This window comes from Sitophilus oryzae, unplaced genomic scaffold (assembly GCF_002938485.1).
Source record: "Sitophilus oryzae breed Bouriz unplaced genomic scaffold, Soryzae_2.0 scaffold_1801_pilon_pilon, whole genome shotgun sequence".
NCBI classification, from domain to species: domain Eukaryota; kingdom Metazoa; phylum Arthropoda; class Insecta; order Coleoptera; family Curculionidae; genus Sitophilus; species Sitophilus oryzae.
Genome location: NW_022146504.1, coordinates 2,842,484 through 2,868,484, shown reverse-complemented (window position 1 = coordinate 2,868,484; position 26,001 = coordinate 2,842,484). Strand labels below are relative to the sequence as shown.

Here is a 26,001-nt window from a genome sequence, read left to right as displayed (position 1 = left end):
TAACACACTTTTTTAACTACATAATACAGAGTGTCCCAATATTCCGTGGACATAGAACTACCACAAATTACCTATAACAGATGCGAAAGAAAGCGACTGCATCGGAAACCGCTCGGCAAACCCCACACGCCTATTGAGTGGTGTAAATACACCAGTCGTTTAGTCCGGAAACCTATGCTGTGTCGTATTCGCTTGCTGGAATGACATAGTGAGTGGTTATATGTTTCTTTTTAAAAACGGGTGTAGGATTTTTGTTGAACTTTTGAACTGTTATTTCTAAGTTTTGGTAATTTGTATATCTTATTTAAAATGGGATACAAATGTGTTTATTTATAAGGAAAAAAAAGATATTTATAGTATAAAAAATTAATTTATTTAACAAAATTTAATTAAAAATGTGACAAAATAGTACCTTTCTATTGGTTCTATCGGACTTTTTTCGACTATATAAATCTTTATTTGTAAACTTTAATCCATAAATATTTTCAATCTAATAAATCATTTAATGATGTAAATAAGAGGAAATTTCTCACATGGGTGGTCAAATTCTATAGTTTTCATTATATTCATTATATCAAACAGCCTCTGAGAAATGTTTTCAACTCAAAATGCCTTTAATTATGTTTGACTACATCAATTAAAAGGGTCTTCAAATACATCAATGTGATATTTGTCTAAAATTTGCAAAAGAATCCGAATCTCTGGATAACTCGAAATTATTTACCCATTTAAAAGCCTTTGATCATGAAAGTGGAAAAATTTGTTCATTTTATTTATTGGAAATTCTCTCGTACTATTTCATAAGGTTCGAAAATGGCATGTCGTGATGTCGGAGACATATTTTTTAATGCAAAACTTATGGCGTTGATTTATCCACGTAAGTATATATGATCTAGGATTGAAAGTATTGAAACTCATATTTACCTTCGAAATTAAACGTAGCTGTAATACCAGGATCTTCCAATGGAGGAAACAAAAATAATCTGTTTTTCGTTATAGAACTACTGGATATCACTAACTGCCTCAAACACGTAAAAGATTCCGTATTCCTCATAAGCAGATGTTTACTATCGCATTCGTCTACCGACAGATCTTCCTCCAGAATCGGAATCGGTTCCATGATCAATTTTGCCCCGCTAGAGTACAACTTGAACTTGCTTTTTATCACCGCGACGCTTTCCTGTTTCATATTTTCTTCGTCCATCATTTTATACAAATTAGAAAAAAAATAGACAAAAATATACTTGTTTGGACCGCTTTTGACAACAACTTGACACTTGAAATTGACTAATAATTCAAATTGATAAAGGTACCTATCTATGGTACCTACCTATCTGCAAATTATCAAAACAAAATCACATGCTATATTGCATTACAGGAATTTATTATGCAACGTCTCCAAGAAACTAGTACAGAATTTGGGCTAAAACTTAATCCTAACAAAACTACTGTCATGATTGTGGACCGACAAAACAACAACCAACCTCACGTGGGAAACATAGCGGGATTTAAGGTGGTTAATAAATACTTATATCTGGGATCGCTAATCGACAACAGCGGCTCATGCGAAGGCGAAATAAGACGTAGAATTGCGCTGGCTAGAACAGCCGTAACTAAATTAACAAAGATATGGAAAGATACAGCCATCACTAAGAACACCAAACTAAGACTGCTGAACTCGCTTGTTTTCCCGATTGCTACGTATGAAAATGGACGCTGAAGAAAAGCGATACCAGGCGAATAGACGCTTTTGAAATGTGGGCATATAGACGTCTGCTACGTATACCTTGGACAGCCCATCGTACGAATGAGTCAGTTCTCCAAGAACTAAACTCACAACTCAGCCTCTCAAAAAAAAATAAACCGATGTTTTCTGACATATATTGGTCACATTGCTAGAAGAACGGACTCACTGCAGCTGCTAATAGTCGAGGGAAAGGTAGAGGGAAAGCGACCACGAGGAAGATCACCCAAGAGATGGGTTGATCAAACTAAAGACCTAATCGGCCAAGGCCTTCATGAAACCGTCAGCATGGCTTAAAACAGAGCGGACTGGCACAATACGATAATAACCGCTACAGGAACATCATAGTCACTAATCCCTCTTCAGGGAAACGGACCAAAGAGAGAGATATTGCATTACAAAATCTACATCGTTGCACAAAATAAAACTAACCTGGTTTTACATGCCATCTCATAATTCTTTGTAATGAAATAACTGCTTTGCGAGGCTTCGCATTTTTTTACTTTTTATGTTTTTGATAGGATCTTGTTTCTTTTTGTAGGTCATTTTCAAAATAGTGTCACAGTTCTCACATCCAGTTTTAAAATCAAGACATTCAGAGCTGTCAAAATTAAATAAAAAACAGAATCAGGTACCAAAGCAATCAAAACTCATTCCTGCAACTTTGAGTAAAATTTTGAGTCTAGCCCCCTCCTTCCCGAATAGGCTTGACGTTAGCTTTGTTCGGGTTCTTGTTATTACCGATTCTGAACCGTCCTAGAACTGTGATGCGTATGCGCAGAAGGAAATATGAAGACATTATTTCATTTGGTCATGCGCTGCAGAGTTCTAGGACGGTTCAGAATCGGTAATAACAAGAACCCGAAGAAAGCTGTTGGATGATCAATACAGGGTGCTACAAATTCGAGATACGAGTATTGGTATCTGTGTAACCGTAATAGATTGCACTAAATTAACCAATCTTAATAACTGTAAAGAGTTGTATAATTATTAATTTATTAGGTATAAAGGAATGTAGCATGTTCAAGGACTAAAATATAATATAATAACCAGAGAATAGATATAAATATATTTGGGCGATATGTGTCTACGTATCTACCTCTATCGTAGATGTAAGTATTCAAATTCTCTCAACATTTGGAAAGAAAAGATCAAAAAGAAGCTGTTTAATCAATTACAATTAAAAGTTATTGTTAATATCACTATACCAAATTTATAGACGTTTAGATTATTCTTTAATAGTATGTAGTAACTAATTTAAGTTTGTTAAGTGTCAAAATAGTTTAAATTTACGAAATAACGCTTTATCGGCATAGAATTTTTTGTGTTTTGTAATTTGGTACCAACTTTCTAAAAATTGGCGAATGCGCCAGGCAATATATTGGAGATTAGAATATCAATAATAAGAGTGTGTCCCCAGATGAGCTTAATCTATGTTTGCAAATTTACTTAGCAAAAAAAAGCAAGTTAATTAACTTACTAATTTTCTGTTTCAGCAAAATATGTCATTATATTAATTGTGGATAAAGCAAGAAACTTATTTTTTGGTGATTACTATTATTTTTTTTTACTTTATTATTGATACAAATTATCAATAATCAAAGTTCTTTAATATCGACACTAACTCAGTTACCGGTCATCAAAATTGCATAATTCAATCATCAAAACTTTATTATTTAATAATTGAAAAATACAGGGTGCTACAAATTCGGGGTACGAGCATTACTATCTCGGTAACCGTAATAGATTCCGCATCAATAAATATGAGAAAAAGTTCCTAAAAACATGGGTATGGAAATGCATAGTTTTAGAGTTACAGGATGTTAAAACTTTTTAAAATTATGAAGTTTCTTTGTAATTATCTTAAATACCATTATTTTTTATTTGAAATTGCTGTATGTTGGACTAATAATAGTAATAATAACTAATAGTAATGCAGAAATCTGTGCTGCTTGATGCTGCTAACATTGTTCGTTCCTTTCTAGGTGATTAATTATTTAGCACCTTATCTTGTCCCCATGGACCGATAAGGCAGCTTTAAACCTGTTCTGAGCAGTGAAAAAAAAAAAAAAGTAATAATATTTAATAATAAATTAGGTAATTAATTTTTATTAAATTATGAATTAGGTTAATTGTGATTAATAAAATTGCGTTTATCTCATCAAGAAGGCCGAATTGGACAAAATATCAAGAGATAACTTTTAATTGGCATTAAACTGCCTACATAATTTTGATATCAAAAGAAAAAAGTCAGTGGCGCACATGTTTTTTTTTTGAACAATAATCCAGTAATAACCCATATGCACGTCCCTGATGAATTTATTGACACTTTTTTTGCATTAAAATATGTAACACCTGTATAGTAACTTTTACCCTCAAAATTTCATTCAAATCACTAAAAGTACTTGGAAGAAAATTATAATAAATCGAAAGATTATTAAAACTTTAACACTCTGTAGCTACGGAATAAAACAGAATCGGACCTATGTTGATATGGAAAATAAGTCTTATTTTTACGCGAGAAATCTCTCCACGAGAGATGGCACATGTTTTTGAAACACCCTGTATAATTAATATAATGACAAATTTTGCTAAAACAGAAAATTAGTAAGTTAATTAACTTGCTTTTTTTCGCTAAGCAAGTTTGCAAACATAGATTAGGTTCATCTGGGGACACACTGTATATTGGTATTGCAAACTCCAATATATTGCCTGGCGCATTCGCCAATTTTTAAAAAGTTGGTACCAAATTTACAAAACACAAGAAATTCTATGCCGATAAAGCTTTATTTCGGAAATTTAAACTATTTTGACACTTAACAAACTTAAATTAGTTACTACATACTATTAAAGTATAATCTAAACCCCTATAAAGTTGGTATAGTGATATTAAAAATAACTTTTAGATGTAATTGACTAAACAACAGCTTCTTTTTGATCTTTTCTTTCCAAATGTTGAGAGAATTTAAATACTTACATCTACGGTAGATACAGACACATACCCCTCAAGTATATTTATTATCTATTATCTGGTTAGTATATTATATTTTAGTCCTTGAACATGCTACATTCCTTTACACCTAATAAATTAATAATTATACAACTCTTTACAGTTATTCAGATTGGTTAATTTAGTGCAAACAGTTTTTTGCAAACAAAATTTCCAAATAAAAAATATTTAAGGAAAAAGTTGTTAATTTTTAAGATGATTTCAAATTATTTGTTTTAACGGTTGAATAACTAACAGAAACGTCAAAAGCTGGTCAAAAGTAAAGTGAAAAACAATGAACAAACGTACTGAGACAATTTGACATGACCGATATAATGTATATTTCCCTGTATAACGATTTTCAGCAGTAAAACGATATGCCTACATAAAGCGATATCTTATTCCACTAATCAGCCTGCGGACTGAAATATTTTCCCACCATTTAAGGCATTCCTAGTCCCGCGCTTTTTAACTTTGTAGGTTAGGTTCATTTACCTTTACGGTCACAGTAGTTAATAAAGTACCCACTTTTGTTCATTATTTTCGTGGATGAATTAAAATTTTAGCGTTAAAAAAGTAGCCCGTTGGTGTGTGTTCTCATATCGATGACTTAAATGGAAAATATAACATGATTCTTCAGCGTTTTGAGCAGGTAAAGTATACTTAAGTGAATTATTAATAAGTGTTCTTTCTGGGGTTATTGTCAATATCGTTTTCATTCGCAGAACAAACGAACAACAGTGGATTTTTCTGAAAAGGACGTTTTTTTCGACTTCAAAGATTTTTATTCATTCACTTATTTCTGACGGTTAGTTGATGCTCGGCAGTACCCAAAATGTCACGGAATTAGCTGTTGCATAAAGGACATCCTACACGTTTTTATCCGAACCAAGGACTAATTTAATTTAATGGAACTAAGACTGAATTCTCCCGTTGGCGGACTACCTGCTAAATATTATTGGCCGCTGTGCAAGAAAAAAGGGTATGACGAAGCCAAAGAAATAGTCGAAACTATTATATGGGGATGCTGCGATATTCCCGATCTAAGTGTACCTTTAAAGAAGAATATTCTCAAAGATGTTGACTCTGGTAGTTACGAATCTATGAAAGCGCTTACTAAACGATACAATAAGGCGATAAGCAACGTTCTAGCTCTGGAAAAAGGGACACAGAAGTTTTGTGATAGGTTAGATAAAATCGCTAGTAGAGATCTCTTACGTCACATTATCCAGCAGACTTACAGCGCCGCCGTGACGGATGCGGAGGAACTAAACAAGTATCAAGCATTTTCACCGGACGTTTATGGAGAAACATCATTTGATCTCATCGCGCAGATGCTGGACCAAATAAAACCGACCAAAGATGACGTTTTTGTGGATCTTGGCTCGGGGGTTGGTCAAGTGGTACTACAAATGGCCGCGACGGGTACTTGCGAACGCTGTGTGGGAATTGAGCGGGCCGATGTTCCTACCAAGTACGCTAAAGAGATGGAGGCGAAGTTTAAGTTCTGGATGCAGTGGTACGGGAAAAAGTGCGGGGAGTTTGAGCTGATAAAGGGCGATTTTTTTGATGATATTCATCGAGATAAATTTACAGATGCCACGATAATTTTTGTAAATAATTTCGCTTTTGGGCCTGCAGTGGATCATAAGCTGAAAGAGAGGTTTGCAGAGCTGAAACACGGTACGAAAATCGTGTCTTCTAAGAGTTTTTGTCCATTGAATTTTCGTATCAGCGATAGGAACTTGGATGACATAGGAACAATTATTAACGTTAGTGAAATTGCGCCTACTAAAAGTTCAGTGTCGTGGACTGATAAACCGGTATCTTACTATCTGCACGTTATTGATAGAACGAAGTTAGAGAAATACTTTCTAGTTAAGAAAAACGGTAGTTTACATTCGTTTTCGACGGAAGATGCCGACTCTTGTGACTCGTACGACAGTCGAGAGAGTAGTGAGCAAAGTCTGTTTGTTGATCCTCTACCAAGGAAACGTGGACGGACAAATAAACTTAAAGAAACCGACGTATTATCGCAACCCAGACCTAATATTAAAACTAAATCAGTAGAAGAACCTCATAGAAGCACCGAAAGTACGAATCTTCACGGAAAAAATAGTACTAGACCAATAATTAGACCTAGTAAGTTAATTTTAAATAAATCACAAAACGCGACGGAAGAAAAACCAAAGAAAACTCTGAAACGGAAAATGCAAGATAGAAGTAGTAGTCCCGACTTTGACTCTATCAACTGGAGTTCGCAGGGTAACATACGGACTTACACTAGGAAACCGTTACCAAACGGTTTCAAAGTTGAGAACGGGCATTATTTGAATTACAAGAACATTATAACGCAGGAAAATTTACAAAGATTGATGGATAACTTTAAGTTCCAGTACCTGCAAATGATGGGCGAAATGTCAGACCCCCTGTATAAAATCAAGATTAGGAAATCCATCGAAGTTGAAATAAAGAGACATACATTTTTAAAAGCGAGAATTGCCAAAGTCAATGAAGAAATTGAGGATATTATTGTTGGAATGCAGAACCAAATTATACAAGCTACTGCAAAGTAACATTTACGTTATCTTTTTATTTTATTAATAAGCATACTTTTATTTTTTTTTATAATAAAAATGTAAAAACCCTATAATTTTGTATGTCTCAATATTTTTGGCACGGTTTGACCTCCGGTTTGACTGTCGGTGTATGTAAACTTTTGAGAGCCACCGAATTTAAATGTCCACTTTCTCCTTCCTCTCGCGCCATTTTTCTTTATCATGTGAATAATAACAGTACGCACGCGCAGTGTTTGATAGTCCCGTTTAAAGGTATTAAGGACGGTCCACAGAGGGGGAAAATTATTTTCATTAAACAAAGCAACAAAAATAATTTTCTTAACATTTTTGTTCTAATATTTGAAAATATGATCACTAATATAAAACACAGTGTAATCTAAAATATAAGATTTCAAAAATTATTTAAAATAACGCTGAAAATGTGTTTTCTAATTTGATAGAGGGCGCATGTAAACAAGGTGTAAACTTAGCTTAACGAATTGACTTGACATTTCATAGCGAAGCCGACAAAAGTGGATGCACACTTTTTTGTCTTAAATAGTTTTTCAAAATTTTATGGTGTTTAAAATCAAACGTTAGAAAGTTGTTAGGAAAATTTGAAGTATTAAAAGTGACAGTTTTAATTCTTAGCATTTCTGTAGTGTTTGATATGAGAATTAAGTTGCGGCAGTAGACTCTTCGTTTTCCCTCCAAATACACAGATCTTGATCTTTAAAATGCCTCTCTTGAGAAAAAAGATTTTCGAGAAACAAATTGTGCCAGATTTCCTGCGAGATGACGAAGAAGTGTTCTATTGTGAAATCACAAACGAAATATTTAGAGACTATCAGTAAGTATTCAAACAATTACTGCGAAATCTAAGTTCCAATAATTTTTAACTCTTCCCTCATGTATAACGATTCTATAACGGTTCATTGTACTTACGTTTTACCTACGCCATACTTCCGAATTAACATTTTAGGTGTTCATGTCTTAGTTTTCTTTATTATACATATTCTATTTCTTTTAGGTTATGTTTTTTTGTGTATTTATTGCTTTAATTCAATTAATAATTACGTTCAAATGATGCCACTAAGTTTTATTGTTACAATAATCGTTCTGTTATCAATAAACTGGCTGTAGTTATTCGTACAAACATACTGATTTGGTTTGTTTCTAGTGAATTCTCGGAGAGAATGTTTCTTTGTAATTCGATGGTATGGACGTGTTCCATGACAGGCAAATCAAATCTTACATACCAAGAAGCCGTTGAGAGTGAGGAACATGCAAAGCAGTGCCTCAAGGAATTTCCCAGTGAACTGAAGATACCAATTTTATACCTAGCAACCTTAACAAAAAGAACATCGTTTGGAGATATGGCCGAAGACATATTTATATACATAAAAGAACGGTATTTTGTTGGTGAAAATTTAGAAGCCAGTTTTACAACAAACAAATGGAAAGAATGCCATATTTTGTCGGTAATTGCTCCTAATGAAGAACAATATAAAAACGATATAAAAACTAATGGGTAAGTAAAACTTAACAATTGTCATCAGAAAATATTAGTTTTTTTTTATGTTTCAGGAGTGTCAGTCCTACAGAGAGAAATTTTATACCATCTGCAAATTTGTACAAATATGAAATTGAACATTTGGACTCAGAAGACACCGATATTAGTGAAATAATGATTGTTGATAGTGCCCAGTTAAGACGAAAGAAGGCACTGTTTTCTAGAGATAAATGTAAACTATTTTTAAAGCAATATGTTGAACAAGACGACAGAGGAATATTTATAATAAAACAAGCTATTCTTGACAAGTTTAATATAAGCAGTGTAAAGTGGGAAATGATATTTAATGGTCCCCTTCCGAATTTCCAAAGTTCAAAGAATTTCGAGAAAGCTGTTAACAACAAAAAGAAGCATAAACAGGAGACTTTGTCGAAATACTTGGAAAAGAATGGATTTGTGATGAAGAGGGACGGTGAAGCTAAAGTAGGTAAAAATAACAATTTGCTTGAGCAAATGAAAAAGAGGGAGGAAGAATTTAAAATTCAGAAACAGCTAAAGGAAGAGCAAAGGCTGGCTGAAAAGCAAAGGAAAAAAGAAGAGAGCAACAAGTTGGCCTCATATTTCAGAGATTGGTTAAAGCATAAAGAAGATCTGGAACTTGAAGATCAGAAAGTAAGTTTAAATTGTATGTTTTCATATTTTTATAATATTTCATTTTAGAAACTTCCCACATTTACACCAGTAAAATCAAAATGTGAGAAATATTTCGGGAACATAGTTGTAATCCTGGAGTTTGTTCATACTTTTCAAAAACTTCTATCCACAAGGGATTTTTTTCCTGGCGGCTTTACATTAGATGTTATGGAGAGAGCCTTAACAGAGAAAGAAGTGGCTGGGCCATTAACCGATTTAATACAGATGTTGTTGGCTGCCATATTTAACTGTCAGGAGGAGGAGTCTAATAATTATAATACAGGAATTGAAAACTTGAAAGGTGAATATGTTAACAATATCTTTTTATAATTTTATATGTATGTTTTCCCTTTATTCTATTTGTTTATTACAAAAACATAGTAGATATATAATAAAACAGGATTTATACATTACAATCAAGGTTTTTCTGTTCTGAGTGTTTCATTTAAAAAGAAAACATGTATGGTATATCTGGCACACTTTTTTAAAGCACCTTGTATACACAAAAATAATTTTAAATTATGTAACTTAATATTCCCTATAACTATTCTATTGAACATTTTTCATACTCTTAAAATAAATGAGATATAGTTAACTTTACTATAATTGTTGACTCACACTAGCTATGTAATATTGTGCAATATATTTATTTACATTAAAACTTTATATCTATTGTCTTATAACTTATAACCAATTCATTAGTTTACATTCACTTTGTGTAATGTAATGATTTGGCAGCAGTGGTTTAGTAATAAACAAATGCCTAAAGGACAAAAAATAATAATTTGGAATATTTTTCTGAACATCTCTCTTCTATTATATGTATGTGTTTTAAATAAAGTGTTGTGTGGTACTTTGTTGTAAATTAGCATTAGTTTTAAGTTTTAAGACAATAATAATTAAGACAAATATTTTTTTTTAATAATATTTATTTTTGACCTCAAATCAGTACAAAATAATTCTGGCATCGGATTTAAGCTCCGCGCGCACTGAATAGGTATCGGCGAGAGCGAGCGGTGCGAGAGGCGCAAGCGGCACGACCGGTCGGGAAGTCGATGGTAGCCGCGCACTGGAGTCGCACGATTGATGGTCGAGAGTACGTCACCAGCATGAATTTGAGCATAGACGAGGACTGTTTATTCAAGTTTAGTCAAATTCATTCAGCATTTCAAAAAATTATAAAGTATTATTGCTATTTATATTTTTATGCAACTTTTTATATTTTATGCTTTGTGAGGGAAATTGATATTATTTAGATGTTAACCAAACACACATTAATATAATATTTAGATCTTAACAAACCACATAAAATTAGTGAAATAGAGTGGAAGATGGGGATAAAATATACTACATGACTCTTAGTTTGACTGATTTTAACAAATTTGGTATAACTCAAAAGGGTTTAATTTGTTCTTTAAAAAGAAACCTAGACATGAAAAATAGTCAAATAAAACTTCTATTTTTAGTTTTTTAATCTAAATAAGTATCATTACAAACATTTATATATAAGCTTTTATTTTAAGTTTTTAAAATCTTTGTTTTAAGTCAGTAGGAAATAAAACGAAACTTGTGTTTACATTTTGTTTAATGATTGACGTTTCGACCAATTTTAATTCGGTCTTCTTCAGAATCTATAATATACATATAAATAATTTTCTACGTTTGTGGTACGAAAAAATTATATATTAAACACATTGTTAGTGATAAAATTGTATTGTATATTATAGATTCTAAAGAAGACCGAATTAAAATTAGTCGAAACGTCCATCATTAAACAAAATGTAAACACAAGTTTTGTTTTATTCACTACTGACTTAAAACCAAGATTTTAATCCTATAAATCCTATAAAATAATTATTTAACTTAAAATATAATAAAAAAGTCAAAGAAAATTGAAAAAAGAAAAAAATATAAATAGTTTTTATAGTACCGTATTATCGAAAAGGAACGGCATCAGCGATGACCATGAAATGAAGGTCGGTGCCATTTTATATGTAAATTTATATAGGACATGTCATCAATCGTCATTTCCCATCCAACTGGACGCCGTTTTTTTCTATCATACGGTAGATATATGTACAAATATTTTATTCAAACATAAATATTATTTTCTCTATTTGTACCTTTTACGGAGCGATCATCATAGTAACATAGGATGATTATTTATCAGCTGTTATTACTAACGTCAAAACAAACCAAAAATTAAATAATATGATAGGTTTTTTGACGATATTTAAATTCGATTTTCAAAATAATGTGAGATAATCAAAACGAGATGAGAAATAAATGGGTTTAATCGGAAGGTTTTCTAATTCAGTTATTGAATAAGTGTAGTAAACAATATAGGTTACGTGCTTGTAAGAAATTTTTATAAAAAACCGCATATTAAGTATGATATGGTCTCGTACACTTTCGATTAATAATTCATCGGACATGTTTAATGTAAAACCGCTCCACTAAAAACAGTCGCTTGGCGTAGACTATTCGCCCCCTCCCATGCATTCTCTGATTTCGCCTGATGGCGCGAGTACCGCCGATAGCTCGAAGCGCACCGATCTAATGCGGTGCGCGGGCTTACATTTATTTCAACGTAAACTGAAAATTACGTGTCGCTCGCTCTCGCCGATATCTATTCAGTGCGCGCGGAGCTTTAAACGGAAAATGAGTCTATAGACTTTGTTATGTAGATACAGTGGCGTAACTAGTTCTTTGCTGGCAGCTATCATTTTCAAAATATGAATCAAACTTTTTTCTTAAATGGAACACCCTGTATTTTGTTATTTTATTTTGTTTGCCTTGTTGTGAGCTCTCTAAAAATATAATTAACTCTATACTTGTCTATCCTTGTTTATATATTCTTAAAGTTACTCAACCAGTAAAACAAAATGTGCTGCCAGCTGGTGGACAAATCGTGAAGCTTTAAATGAATGAAACGTGATTAGGGGCGGAGTCAAAAATATTAATTATTTTCGTTATTTTCCTTAGAGTAATGTAATAATATAGCCCGGATCAGCCGATTAAGAAATTTAATCAAAACATTTATTTTATTGTTGATTGTGGATTATTTTTGCTGGTATTTGAAGAATTCTAAACCGTATTAGCAAAGAAATTATTTCGATATTTATGTTGGTACATTATTTATAATTTATGGAAATGCTAATAACTGTTAATTACTATTTAAAAAAGTCACATACCTACTTTAATTTGATTTGATGCAGGTCTATAAAAGAATCATTTCATTCTTAGATTATTTTATTCTCAATTGAGTGTTTTACGAATTTCACGATATATATTTTTTTAAAACATAAAACTTTTTACATTCTTGATTAAATTTTCAAAAAAATATATTTTCAATTCTTTATTTTTTTTTATTAAAAGTTGACACTTGCTTCAATCTTTGAATAAGAAGACTAAGGAAGGAGCATATCAAAAATCTTAGGTACACCGCGATGGGCCTCAAATATGGCCGACTTAAATTCCGGTTTATCAGTGTCGTTCTAATTTTATTTAAAAAATGTAAAACTATGATGTAGGGTAGACGTGGGGTAGACTCAATAATTTGTTGTTTTATTTTACGTTGTGAACAAATGTTGGTAGTTATTAAAATTGTTATGAAAATATATAATTCTAATAAAAATAGATAAGTTATAATAAGTATTTACTAACACAAACATCCGATACGCTACTGAAGCAGGTAAGTCAAATTAACGTATCTAAATTCTTTGACATCTAATCTTTGACAAGTAATAAATAAAAGCTGAAATGCAAGAAAAATATATAATTTAGTTAGTTTAAGTGAATTTCATAAATGATCGGTTTACTACACGTATGTATATTATATAGTCACTTACTAGCGAAAAGTTGTTCCATTATTTCACTCAATTTTTGCCGAGATCTACCGCACGCTACACAACCAACTATTTTAGAGTCTTTTTCGATAAATCGCGATAGTGTCACTGTTAATTTAAGTTCTGCCACAATTTCTATTTAGATTTACTACCTTTATACAACTATCAGTAGTAGAATAAATAACAAATAACATAAAATAAAAATTTGTAAAGACTGACAAATCCACAAAATTTCAAACCAAATTCAAATGTGTCAGATGAATCGTCAAACAGAACTGTCAAGGATCCCCACTCTAGAGTGCTTTTTCCGCCCACCATGCATGAATACATGGATAGCATTATGCTCCTTCCTTAGTCTTCTTATTCAAAGGCTTCAATAATATTATTTGACATTTTAATAAATATATTGTACTTAATACATCATCTAAATCTTTATTACATCAATTAAATCTTTATTAATGTAAAATATGGTCAGGGTTTTAAAATCAAATTTGAAATGAAATCATAATCACAATCAAGTGAAAAATTATAGAAACTGAAAATATTATTTTAACTCACACACCAGCTTGTTAAACCATAAAACTTGCTATAAGCAGGATACATGTCTATCAGGAAAATAATTTATTTAGATAATGCAAAATTTGTTTTTTCTGTTTCATATGGACTTTGGTCTAAAAAAATGAGAACAAATAGGAATTGAGAACACACTCAACAGTACAGGGTGTGTTCTGAATACCTATTTTTTCTCATTTTTTTCCCTTTTTGTTCTAAATGTCTTCTCATAAACTTGTTAAACTTTGTTCTAAACTCAAGAGTATTAAGAAAAAACGAGAAAATTGAAAAAAAAAAGAAAAACTAATTGGTTATCCTTTACATGGCTCGCTGTACTATTTTTCTCTTATTTTATTTTCAGATATAAACGAAGAGGATTTATCTAAAAACGTAAGCATCAAAGAAGGAACCCACCTAGCCACATTGGCTTCCAGGTGGCCCATAAAATACCAAGGCCTCCCTTTGAGTAGATTACCCTTGTATTCCCTAACCGTCTCCGAGGTTCTAAGACTTCATCTCCTCTCCTCCGGCGCAAGAATAAAGGAATCCGGTGCAAAATGGCGGTACGCTCAAAGAGGAGGTTACACCAACGAGGACGACCCTGGGTTACACTTAAGGTTACACCAGGCCCACATTTTACGTTCCTTGGCCGTACATAACGTGGTACAACTACCGATAAGCGACAAAATTGACATAATCGATTGCCTGATCAATCAGTTGCTCAGTTACGCAGATGTGCGAGATGTCGTAGAAGAGAAAATAGAGAAAATCAGGGTAGCCAAGATCGATTTGAGGTCGGCCAGAGCTACGGAACGACGGAGGGAGGTGGAGTACGGTGCGGAGAAGATCAAGGCGAAGAAAGAGTTGAAGGGGGATTTGAACGCTTTGCAGGCGGCGCTGGAGAAATTGAAGTTTGAATACGATAATAAGGAGTTTGATAATAAACAGAAGATCGATAAGTTGATGAAGGTAGCTAATGACGGACAAACGCTTTTAGGGTACGTATTTTTGTCTTTTTTTCTGTATTTATAAGAGTTTATTTAACTACAGTTTAATAATAATATATACCGAGTGAGTCTCAAAAGTGGCTCACCCCTATAACTTTTTTATTTTCTCAGATAAAAAACGAGATTTGGTATGTTAGTATATGACATAAATTAGGATTGATTGACGTATTCAATTGTTTTCGGTCACTTCCTGTTTCACCGGAAATGACTACATCTTTTGATTGTTAAATGGCACCCTCGGTATTTTGTTACTTTATTCGATAGAAAATGACTCTGAATCGAACGACATATATCATATCTGACCTAATCAACTTTTGACATTTTCACATATGGTTTATTTGAAATTATAACTTGCGGTTCGTAACGAAAATTTGATTCAAAATACCAAGTGTGTGGCATCAAATTATTCGTAAAAAAATGCCATTTCCAAATATGCTAATGATCCATTTTCGTTCCATTCGAAAAAATTGAGATATGATTAAAAATACGATTTGAGTATTTTCTAATTGGCCAGGACAAGACACTAAAAACATTAGACGAGCAAATCTATTTTTCCAAGGCCCCTTGATTAAAAATTAGTGTTTTTAACATAGACATAGCACTCTGGATTGAATTTTAAAATACGATTTTATATTAAGCGAGAATGTCAAAAGTTGATATTATGATGTCATTCTATTCAAAATGTCATTTTCTATCGAATAAAGTGAAAAAAAATACCAAGGGTGCCATTTAACAATCAAAAGATACTAGTCCGGTGAAACAGGAAGTGACCAAAAACAATTGAATACGTCAATCAATCCTGATTGATTGACGTATTCAATTGTTTATATGATATGATGTCATATACTAACATACCAAATCTCGTTTTTTTATCTGAACAAATTAAAAAGTTATATGGGTGAGCCACTTTTGAGACGCACCCGGTATAGATCATACCAAATAAACCTTTAGTGACGTCATTAATCTTGACCGGCACAGCGTTGCTCACTTTTACATATTTTCTTTTAATCAAAATATTTTAGGAAACAAAAATAAATTAAATATAAATATATAAACAGTGATCATGTACAGGGTGGGTCAAATTCGACGCTTTTAAATGGAAACACCTTTTTCTATAGGAAATAGACAAAAACTAATATTGGTGTCTCGAGCTTAATTTTTGTCAAAAACGTGATGGTGAAAACCGCATATCGGTATCTGTTACTGTTTCGGAGTTACGGGGTGTTTTTCAAAAATATGCATTTTTAACAAATCGCTGTAAATTTTTTGCTATGGAAAATTTTGTATTTTTATGAAAACCTTTCCAAAGCACTTTTTTGCGTAGAATTTAATGGTTTAAGTATAATTTTTTTAAAATTAATAATTTAAGAATTATCAACATAATATTGTATATTTTTAATTTATTGAAAAGAATTTAAAATTACCTTTCCAAAAATATAACACACTTGATATTTTGCTCGATTCCTTTTCTAGATATAAAGTATATAAAAATTTGCCAGCTTTAAATAAGTAGGCTTTGAACGGCACCGGCTGTAATGCAAAAAAATTGTAGCTGTGAGAATCAATTAAAATGAAAATAATATTTGCTATGAGAGATACAGAATTTTATAACTATTTAAAATATATTTAACCAATATCAACACATTTAAACTATATCTACTAACAATAAAAATAAATAGCAAACCAAGACATGAGATTTTGCTACAGGTGTTCGAGATATCGACCGTCTGCTGTTATGGACCGACGCGACGGGGCCGTTTTTGAACATTTCTCGCGGAATTCATTAACTCAGTTGGGGTGAAAGATACCCTCTCATAACTGCTAAGTATTTCTAATTCTTGTCAAGATTATACGGAAAAATAAGGAACCTTTATTCTTCCGCAAATATATCCATAGGATTAGATCCATGGGCACTAAGTCAGGCGGCCTCGACGGCCAACGGCTGGGATCTTGGTTAGCTATTCAATTATTCTTGAAATTGGCTGCAAAAATTTGCTGATAACTTCAGCGTTCTGAGGCGGTGCGTTGTCTTGCTGGAAAACTATGTTTTCGAGTTCCATTAAGGGCATATCATCAATAAAGGGTCCAAAGCCTACTAGTTAAAAGTGGCGAACTTTAAAATATTCTATATTTCGAAGGGGGTTATAACAAAATGTCAAGTGTGCTATATTTTTGGAAAGGTAATTTTAAATTCTTTTCAGTTAATTACAAATATAGAGGGTGTACCAAATAAAAAATCAAATTTACTGTTGATAACTCTTAAATTATTAATTTTAAAAAAATTATACTTCAACCATTAAATTCTACGTAAAAAGGTGCTTTGGAAATGTTTTCATGAAAATACAAAATTTTCCATAGCAAAAAAGTTACAGCGATTTGTTAAAAATGCACATTTTTGAAAAATACCCCGTAACTCCGAAACGGTAATAGATATTGATGTGCGGTTTTCACCATCATGTTTTTGATGAAAATTGAGCTCCAGACACCGATATTAGTTTTCATCTATCTCCTATAGAAAAGGGTGTTTTCATTTAAAAGCGTCGAATTTGACCCACCCTGTACAGTGCTTTTATTTTAATTTGTCCCACTTGTAAAAAGCTGTAGAATATTTATTTTTAAGTTAAAAGGTCGAGTGAAAAAAAAATTGTAGTGTTTTTCGTTAAGTTTTATGCCGTCGAGTCAAAAATTGTATAAACTGTAAAATGGCAAAATTATTGACATAACTTACTTTTTTTCAAGTGGTACACCGGGTGCGTCTCAAATGTGGCTCACGCTTATAACTTTTTTATTTTTTCAGATAAAAAAACGAGATTTGGTATGTTAGTATATGACATAAATTAGGATTGACTGACGTGTTCAAATGTTTTCGATCACTTCCGGTTTCACCAGAAATAACTACAACTTTTGATTTTTATGTAGCACCCTCGATATTTATTTACTTTATTCGATAGGAAATAATACTCTGAATAGAATGACATATCATATGTCAACTTTTGACATTTTCGCATAAGGCTTATTTGAAATTATAACTTGCGGTTCATATCGAAAATTTGACTCGAAATACCTAGTGTGTGGTATCAAATTATTCGTAAAAAAATGCTTTTTCCAAATATGCTAATGAGCCATTCATGTGAAAATGTGATGATCATTTCATGTGAAAAAATTGAGATAAGATTAAAAATACGATTTGGACATCTATTAACCGGCCAGGACGAGACATTAAAAACATTAGACGATCAAATCTATTTTTCCAAGGCTCCTTGATTAAGAATTTGTGTTTTTAACATAGCCATGGCACTCTAGATTGAAATTTAAAATACGATTTTTTAATAAGCGAGAATGTTAAAAGTTCCCATATGATATGTCATTCTATTCAGAATGTCATTTTCTATCGAATAAAGTAAAAAATACCAAGGGTGCCATTTAAAAATCAAAAGTTGTAGTCATTTCCGGTGAAACAGGAAGTGATCAAAAACAATTGAATACGTCAATCTATTCTAATTTACATCATATAATACTAACATACCAAATCTCGTTTTTTAATTGAAAAAATAAAAAAGTTATTGGGGTGAGCCACTTTTGAGACGCACCATGACAGTATATCATGAAATATTTAAAAAGACTTTTTTTTCTGATTACGAAAATATGCCACACTTGCCCTTTCTTTTCAGTAGTTTAGCGCAAATTCGTATAAATATGATTAAAATGTAAAATGTAAAAATTATGCAATTCTTGGAAATAAAATAATAAACGCGGGTATCTTAATGTTGAAAAATTATAATTTTAATCATACTACGTTCAAAAAACGCATCAATAATAAATTAAATGTTTGTTTTAATTTTTTAGAACTGATAGAGCTTATCGTAAATACCTCAGAATTGAATCTATACCCGGCATATTTATAAACTGGGAAAACGAAACAGCAGGCCTCTGCTTAGAGAAATTTACCATTCAGTATCCAGAACTAACTACAGCCGGTAAATCAGAACTTACCTCACATATTAAAAAATTGTACGCACCAGAAACCAGCGCCAAAGAAACCTCCCCAACCAAATCACCCAAAAGGACCAACGGTATTAGAAAATCATTATCAAGCAGCGATGTAGAGACGACCAAGGAATTGTTACTTTGCACAACAAACGCAGTCACTTGTCCAGTTCACAACGACAATTTCTCATCGTCTAGATGGTTTTTCCTCTACAAAAAAGAGCAGCTTGAAGATCTGATTGATGCCCTTAATAAAAGAGGAATCAGGGAAGGGGAGCTTAAGGATTTTCTGGTGTACGAGAAGGATCATCTTATAAATTTACTGTATAAGACACCGATAAGTTTGTTAAATCCGGAAGTAGAAATCTCAGAGGAAGAAAAGGAGGAAAGAGAGAGTAGACATAATAGACCAAATGGCAGTACAAAGAAAAAAGATAGGTGAGTAGTGGTAGTATTTTACTAATTTAGATCTAAAATATAAATAAAAACATAATTAGTTAAATTAAAGGTATAGACATTATTTATAATTAGTTAACTCTGAATAAATTTCATAATTGATAATATGTTTTCTTAAGTTTGATTTTCATGCATCCGTTGTCCGACGATACGATGATACGATATTGATTGAATTTAATAACTTAATGTAGTTTTTAAATTTATTGCATACCATTGAAGCCATTTTTAACCAAACCAAACCGTCTGGCTGTTGGTAGACGTTGCGTTCACTACTGCACATAATTTGTCTGTATTCAACAACTGTTCATTACTGCGCATCACAAATTCGCCCTGTATTTCAGAAACTAAGGAGGTTAGGACAAACCTGTGTAGCATATTTAGTTTCATAAAAAAGTAGCAAAGTAATGTGAAAGTTGCATCATTGAATCTATACTCATAAACGAGAAATTCCATAAAACACGAAAATGGGATACCCTGTACAGATGTGATGCGCAGTAGTGAACCGCAGTAGTCTACCAGCAGCCAGACAACGTTCTTAAAATTCTCGTTTTCCCGACAGTGCTAGCTCTTGTACTATTATATTTTTATTAAGATTAGATAAAATTGGTTAAAAAAGTGTTAAACGGGCTGGACGGTAGGACGTTGACGGGCTGGAATAAAAAATTTATGGAGGAAAGTGGCGCGAAAACGCTATGACCAATCAGAGCGCCGTCAGACCAGAGTAAGTAAACCGACGAGTAGCGACAGTCCCGTTTTCAATTGTCTTTGCGGCTGCGCGAAATAAGTAGGTTATCTGTCATATGAAGAAGCGAAGTTGCCACTGTTGCCATTTATCAAATATCTCTATATACTTTATTTCAAGTATACCTCAGGCAACGAATCGTTTTTTTAATTATTTATTAGCTGTAAGATATTTTATACATTCACATTTAGAAATAAGGATAAAACAAAACAAAAAAAATATTTATAAAACTTTATAAATAATTCCATTTCAAATTATGAGCAGTGTATACCATGTTTATAGGACCACTTCATAAGTTGAGCAGTTAAATACATAGTCTATCTGTCAAACACGTCAAAAGAGAGAGAAATAAAATTTGGTCCCACCTTTGAATAAGAAGACTAAGGAAGGAGCATATCAAAAATCTTAGGTACACCGCGATGGGCCTCAAATATGGCCGACTTAAATTCCGGTTTATCAGTGTCGTTCTAATTTTATTTAAAAAATGTAAAACTATGATGTAGGGTAGACGTGGGGTAGACTCAATAATTTGTTTTATTTTACGTTGTGAATAAATGTTGGTAGTTATTAAAATTGTTATAAAAATATATAATTCTAATAAAAATAGATAAGTTATAATAAGTATTTATTACCACAAACATCCGATACGCTACTGAAGCAGGTAAGTCAAATTAACGTATCTAAATTCTTTGACATCTAATCTTTGACAAGTAATAAATAAAAGCTAAAATGCAAGAAAAATATATAATTTAGTTAATTTAAGTGAATTTCATAAACGATCGGTTTGCTACACGTATGTATATTATATAGTCACTTACTAGCTAAAAGTTGTTCCATTATTTCACTCAATTTTTGCCGAGATCTACCGCACGCTACACAACCAACTATTTTAGTCTTTTTCGATAAATTGCGATAGTGTCACTGTTAATTTAAGTGCTGCTACAATTTCCATCTAGATTTACTACCTTTATACAACTATCAGTAGTAGAATAAATAATAAATAACATAAAATAAGACTGACAAATCCACAAAATTTCAAATCAAATTCAAATGTGTCAAATGAATCATCAAACAGAACTGTCAAGGATCCCCACCCTAGAGTGCTTTTATGGTGCTTTTTCCGTCCACCATGCATGAATACATGGATAGCATTATGCTCCTTCCTTAGTCTTCTTATTCAAAGGGTCCCACCACATCAAAAGACCGACGGTTTCTGTCGCTACTCGGCGATCTACTTACTCTGGTCAGACCATCGTATCAACGGACGGACGTATGAAAATCAAGTTTTACTTGTTTACTACTTGTTGATATGAAAACATTTAATACAGTTACAACCTTTGTTGTTACAACAGCAAAATGAAACACTAATTCTCCACAATACACTAAAACACTTTAACCATGTTAGCATCACCAGCAGATGATTCTAACGCTTCAAAACAACCGAGCATAACAATTAATTACCGAAGCTAGAGTAATAGGAACAGAAAACTGGATGGAATTGGACCATTGTCTCTGTTCATATGCAGTGGGATTCTGTAAGCTCCGTAGCAAGAAATTTTTTGCCTAGCCTATGTTATTTCTATACAATTGATAAGTCACTAGACAGGAAATATGTTTACAGAATCGCACTGATCATCTTTACATTTTATTATTCTTGACTCTCTCATATGCGTCTAATTGCCTGTAGATGTGACTTGTTTAATTAATTTTAAACAATTTTTTAAATGATCCAAATCAAATTCATTTGTGTCAAGTAACGCATCAAAGAGAGTATTTATTAGACTTAGTTATAGGGAGAACCAATTTTGAGACGCAGCCGGTATGTTACAATATTTTGCAATATTGTGAATTTTTCTACGTAATTTAAGTACTTTTTTGTAGAAATTTAAAAATGTGAACTTATAACTTATAAACATACAAAATGTGGATAACGTAGGAGGTGGCAACACTGAAGCACTATAAACAAATTTCCGGAAACTGAACAAGCGGCACTCAAAAGTTTTTCAATATTTTCCGGAAAATGTAAAAAAAATTTCAACATTTTTTTTTCGCGAAAAACACCTCATCAGCGTGTTTCTGCAGTCGAGCTATACTACCAGTTAAAATACTTGCACTTACTTATGGGACACCCTGTATGAAACCGGCACGTGTATCCGGAAAACTTTAAATATACTTGAAAACAGATTTTAGAAAATTCCGAAACGATAATAGCAAACAAACGATTTAATTGGAAGATCTCGCAAACATTTTAAATCATATTTTATATACAGGGTTGTTCACCACATACGACACGGAGTATTGTAGCTAAACGATGAGATTTTTACAAATTGTAAGTTTTGGGTTCGATGAAGGACTATTAGAGGTACAGTTTAAAAATAATTTTACAAGATACAGAGTGTCCCAAAACGAAAAATTGTATTAGACCCCTTCCTTAATTTCTTTATTCAATGAAATATTCTGTATTTTAGATATGAGGATGCGAATTTGGGATACCCATTAGAATTGAAATCTGAAGAAGTACTCGAAAACGTCCTTATCGAAAACGTTTTAGAAATGGAAGAGAAAGTTACAGCTGGAGGTTTGGGAACTTTAAAAATGAAAGATCGAGACAAGTGGAGAAACTTCCTGCAAAATAAACAGTACAGCGAGTTTGAGGCGCTTCCAAAATCAGAAATCGACAAGGAAAACCGACATTTAAAGGTTAAGAAACAAGAAAAAGGTATAAACTCTATTTACTAAAGGACTTCAATTTTTTTCGTTATGCATTAATATTTTTGTAGGCAAAAATAACAGTAGGTCGAGTACGCCCGAAGTACCCGATAAAAAAGAAGAGAAAGAATATCAAGATCCAGGTAAATATCTTGGTTCTGATGTGAAAGTTAAATCGGAGAACTTGGATGAAGGTGTCGAACAAATCGAGTCCACTAAAACGGCGATTCGATGCTTGGCTCATGCCCTCTGTCATGTGGCGGACGCAGTTGACGCAAAACACATGAAACGACCCTTGGGTAAGCGCATTATTTTTTTTCGAGCTGGGCATGTATGAATTTTTGTTTGTATATGTGGGCAAGCCTTGATCTTGGGTCGGTATCTCCATGTGTGGAAGCGAATCGCTTAGAGATCTAATTAAGTTGGAGAGTGTAAATCGTAGATACAAGTGCGCCTTACCCTGTCTAGTAGAGTAAAATCACAATCAAAAAGCGTTTATATTTCTGGACATCTGAAATCGAGTTATAATATCGTTAGGGTGTCCATTTTTTATAATGAAAAAACTTCAATATTCGCGGTAATTTGAAACCTAATAGGCAAATTTGTGACAAGACTGATTTGATTTCCCCTCCAAAAGTGCTGTACGGTGGCGCCTCTATTCGTTCTGCGGCCAACGCATAAAACACTCATTTTCTCTAATTCGGCCAGCGAAGACATATCGAATATGGTGTGGAACAGAATTAAAATGTGTAATATCTGTAATATTTTTGTCTGTATATGTTGTAATCCGCGTTTGTGATTTTGTATTTTTTTGTGAATGTATTGAAAATTTATTTGTGTTAAACATAGAATAAACAACAAAAATCAAAAAAAGCTTACTGAATGATATAGAAAGGTACTGAATATGTTGTATGATCGAAAAAAGTCGTTTAGTTGGCTTGGAACTGATGACTATTGACATTTACCATAATATTTTACATATGAAATAACTGCGATCTTCATTTCCAAGCCAACTATGACGCTATTCTTTGTTTTATCATATAATATTATATTGAATTTGTTTTATGATAGAAAATCTGTATTATTAACGTACTGTACCCAAAATCCGTAAATCTACAGATCAATCTGTAGTTCTGGCAACACTGTCTCCGGCAATCATCCTTTCTGTCAACTATTCTTTATCCGCTGCGCTGTAAACGACTATCAGCGCGCTACGGCGCAGAGTTAAACTAAGTTTCGGACAGGTTGACAAGCGGCGGCGGTATCGCCAGTTACATCTCGGACATGTTTTTGCCACGAAATCGCCCTAAGGTTGCGCATTTTCTTATTTCTTCAATCAACGATTGTACTCTTCTTACATACGGAAATCGTGACCCAAAGCCGAGCGTTGCCAGTATGGTATGTAAATTTTTGATTGTGAAAAAACTAATTTTTGAGTTTACCTTTTTAGGGCATGCTGACGTCAGGGCAAACAACAAACACAAAGACGAATACGACGTTTTGGACCGATGGCAGCAATCTCTACTGGCGTCGACCAGTTTCAGTCAGATCTTTTTACATTACGGCACTCTGGACTCGTGCGTGATGTGGTCACGGTCAGCATTATTAGCTCGATGTCAAATTTGCCGACGACAGAACAACTCCGAGAACATGCTGTTGTGCGACTCCTGCAATTTGGGACACCATATGTATTGCCTCAAACCTAAATTAACTGTATGTATAACTGTTTTAATATTGATATTCTTAGTGTAATTCACTTAATTTTCTTTTTGTTAGATTGTTCCTAAAGGCGATTGGTTCTGTGACAAATGCAAAAAAGAAAAGGAGAAACAGGAAAAGCTTCTGAGTCCGGAACCAGTTAAGAAAAGACGTAGAATATTTATTGAGGAGGAGGTGGAGGAGGAGGAAGAACAAGACTCGGGGAATGTGGAGGACGGAGAGGACCAGGAGAGTAGCGAGGGTGACCTTGAAGAAGAGGAAGACGAACCAACTACGTAAGCAAAACTATTATTTCTTTTATTTAGTCAGATATATTTTGATATATACAATACCTGATTAAGCTACAATTAAACCTTCTGTTCTCACCTTTAATTAAAACACAATTAAATCACCCTTAATGGCGGTTTAGTATGATGTTAGTTTGGTTAATCTAAAAGATTGAAATAGTTAGCTACAATAAGTATTGTTTCCAAAAAAATCCTATATGGGTATTTCGCCACTACAAGAAAATCTACAAAATAAAAAAACAGTTATTTTTTGTAAACACTGCTGGCGTTAATCCAATGGAAACTACTTGTCAGCAGTTAGGTTTACAGATAACCAAACCTAACCAAATCAAACCAAACCAAACATAGGATACAACATTTTAATGAACAGTGCTTTCCATAAAATCAGTAAAATGAAAAATATACGAAATAATATGCATGTACTGATTTCTTTCGAAAATCGACAACTATGAAACTATGAACTCTTCCTGGGCACAAACGGTACATTGTGAGACAGAAAATTGTAGAGAGAAACAAGCCCTATGACATAGGATACAACATTTTAATGAACAGTGCTTTCCATAAAATCAATAAAATGAAAAATATACGAAATAATATGCATGTTCTGATTTCTTTCGAAAATCGACAACTATGAAACTATGAACTCTTCCTGGGCACAAACGGTACATTGTGAGATAGAAAATTGTAGAGAGAAACAAGCCCTATGACATAGGATACAACATTTTAATGAACAGTGCTTTCCATAAAATCAATAAAATGAAAAATATACGAAATAATATGCATGTTCTGATTTCTTTCGAAAATCGACAACTATGAAACCATGAACTCTTCCTGGACACAAACGGTACATTGTGAGACAGAAAATTGTAGTTGTAGTAAAAGCACTGTTCATTTTAATGAACAGTGCTTTCCATAAAATCAATAAAATGAAAAATATACGAAATAATACGACATAATGTTATATTAAATATTCCAACTTTTCTTGCCTGCAAGTTAAATTGCGAACTGTAAAGCGGACTTAAATATTACTTTTCCATATTGAACACTATAGTTATATCGAAAAATAGTAATTTTTTACATTGAAAAATATGTCGTGTTCACAAATCAAACTCAAAACTTAAAAGAAGAAAGCAATGACGTCAGTCAATAAGAGTTACTTTTAAAAATAGTTCTAGACTTCTTCGTTGCCCTTTTTTT

General features: G+C 32.8%; 3 protein-coding genes across 3 annotated transcripts in view; 2 read left to right on the top strand and 1 right to left on the bottom strand.

Annotated features, from left to right (window-relative positions):
- The window catches only part of LOC115883011, a 32,053-nt gene extending 29,700 nt beyond the window's left edge, over positions 1-2,353 (bottom strand). The window contains exons 1-2 of the mRNA XM_030901283.1: positions 2,177-2,353; positions 925-1,287 (exon numbers count right to left, since the gene is read on the bottom strand). Of these exons, the coding sequence (XP_030757143.1) occupies positions 925-1,287; positions 2,177-2,198 (385 nt within the window). The 5' untranslated portion in view covers positions 2,199-2,353. The remainder of the gene's footprint in view (positions 1-924; positions 1,288-2,176) is intronic.
- Positions 2,354-5,002: 2,649 nt separating this feature from the next.
- LOC115883010 (histone-lysine N-methyltransferase, H3 lysine-79 specific-like) lies at positions 5,003-7,398 on the top strand. Its single transcript, XM_030901282.1, has 2 exons — positions 5,003-5,385; positions 5,459-7,398. Exon 2 carries the CDS (start codon positions 5,642-5,644, stop codon positions 7,307-7,309), a length of 1,668 nt encoding a protein of 555 aa, XP_030757142.1. The 5' UTR covers positions 5,003-5,385; positions 5,459-5,641; the 3' UTR covers positions 7,310-7,398.
- Positions 7,399-7,798: 400 nt separating this feature from the next.
- LOC115882969 (bromodomain adjacent to zinc finger domain protein 1A) overlaps positions 7,799-26,001 on the top strand; it is a 36,946-nt gene continuing 18,743 nt past the window's right edge. Inside the window, exons 1-10 of the mRNA XM_030901237.1 lie at positions 7,799-8,141; positions 8,472-8,822; positions 8,879-9,476; positions 9,525-9,798; positions 14,259-14,895; positions 18,751-19,329; positions 22,558-22,808; positions 22,870-23,097; positions 24,249-24,511; positions 24,575-24,792. Coding sequence (XP_030757097.1) covers positions 8,029-8,141; positions 8,472-8,822; positions 8,879-9,476; positions 9,525-9,798; positions 14,259-14,895; positions 18,751-19,329; positions 22,558-22,808; positions 22,870-23,097; positions 24,249-24,511; positions 24,575-24,792 — 3,512 coding nt within the window. The 5' untranslated portion in view covers positions 7,799-8,028. The remainder of the gene's footprint in view (positions 8,142-8,471; positions 8,823-8,878; positions 9,477-9,524; positions 9,799-14,258; positions 14,896-18,750; positions 19,330-22,557; positions 22,809-22,869; positions 23,098-24,248; positions 24,512-24,574; positions 24,793-26,001) is intronic.

Excerpts from the sequence above, each read along its gene's own strand:
- LOC115883010 (XM_030901282.1), top strand. The coding sequence starts at position 5,642 with ATGGAACTAAGACTGAATTCTCCCGTTGGCGGACTACCTGCTAAATAT.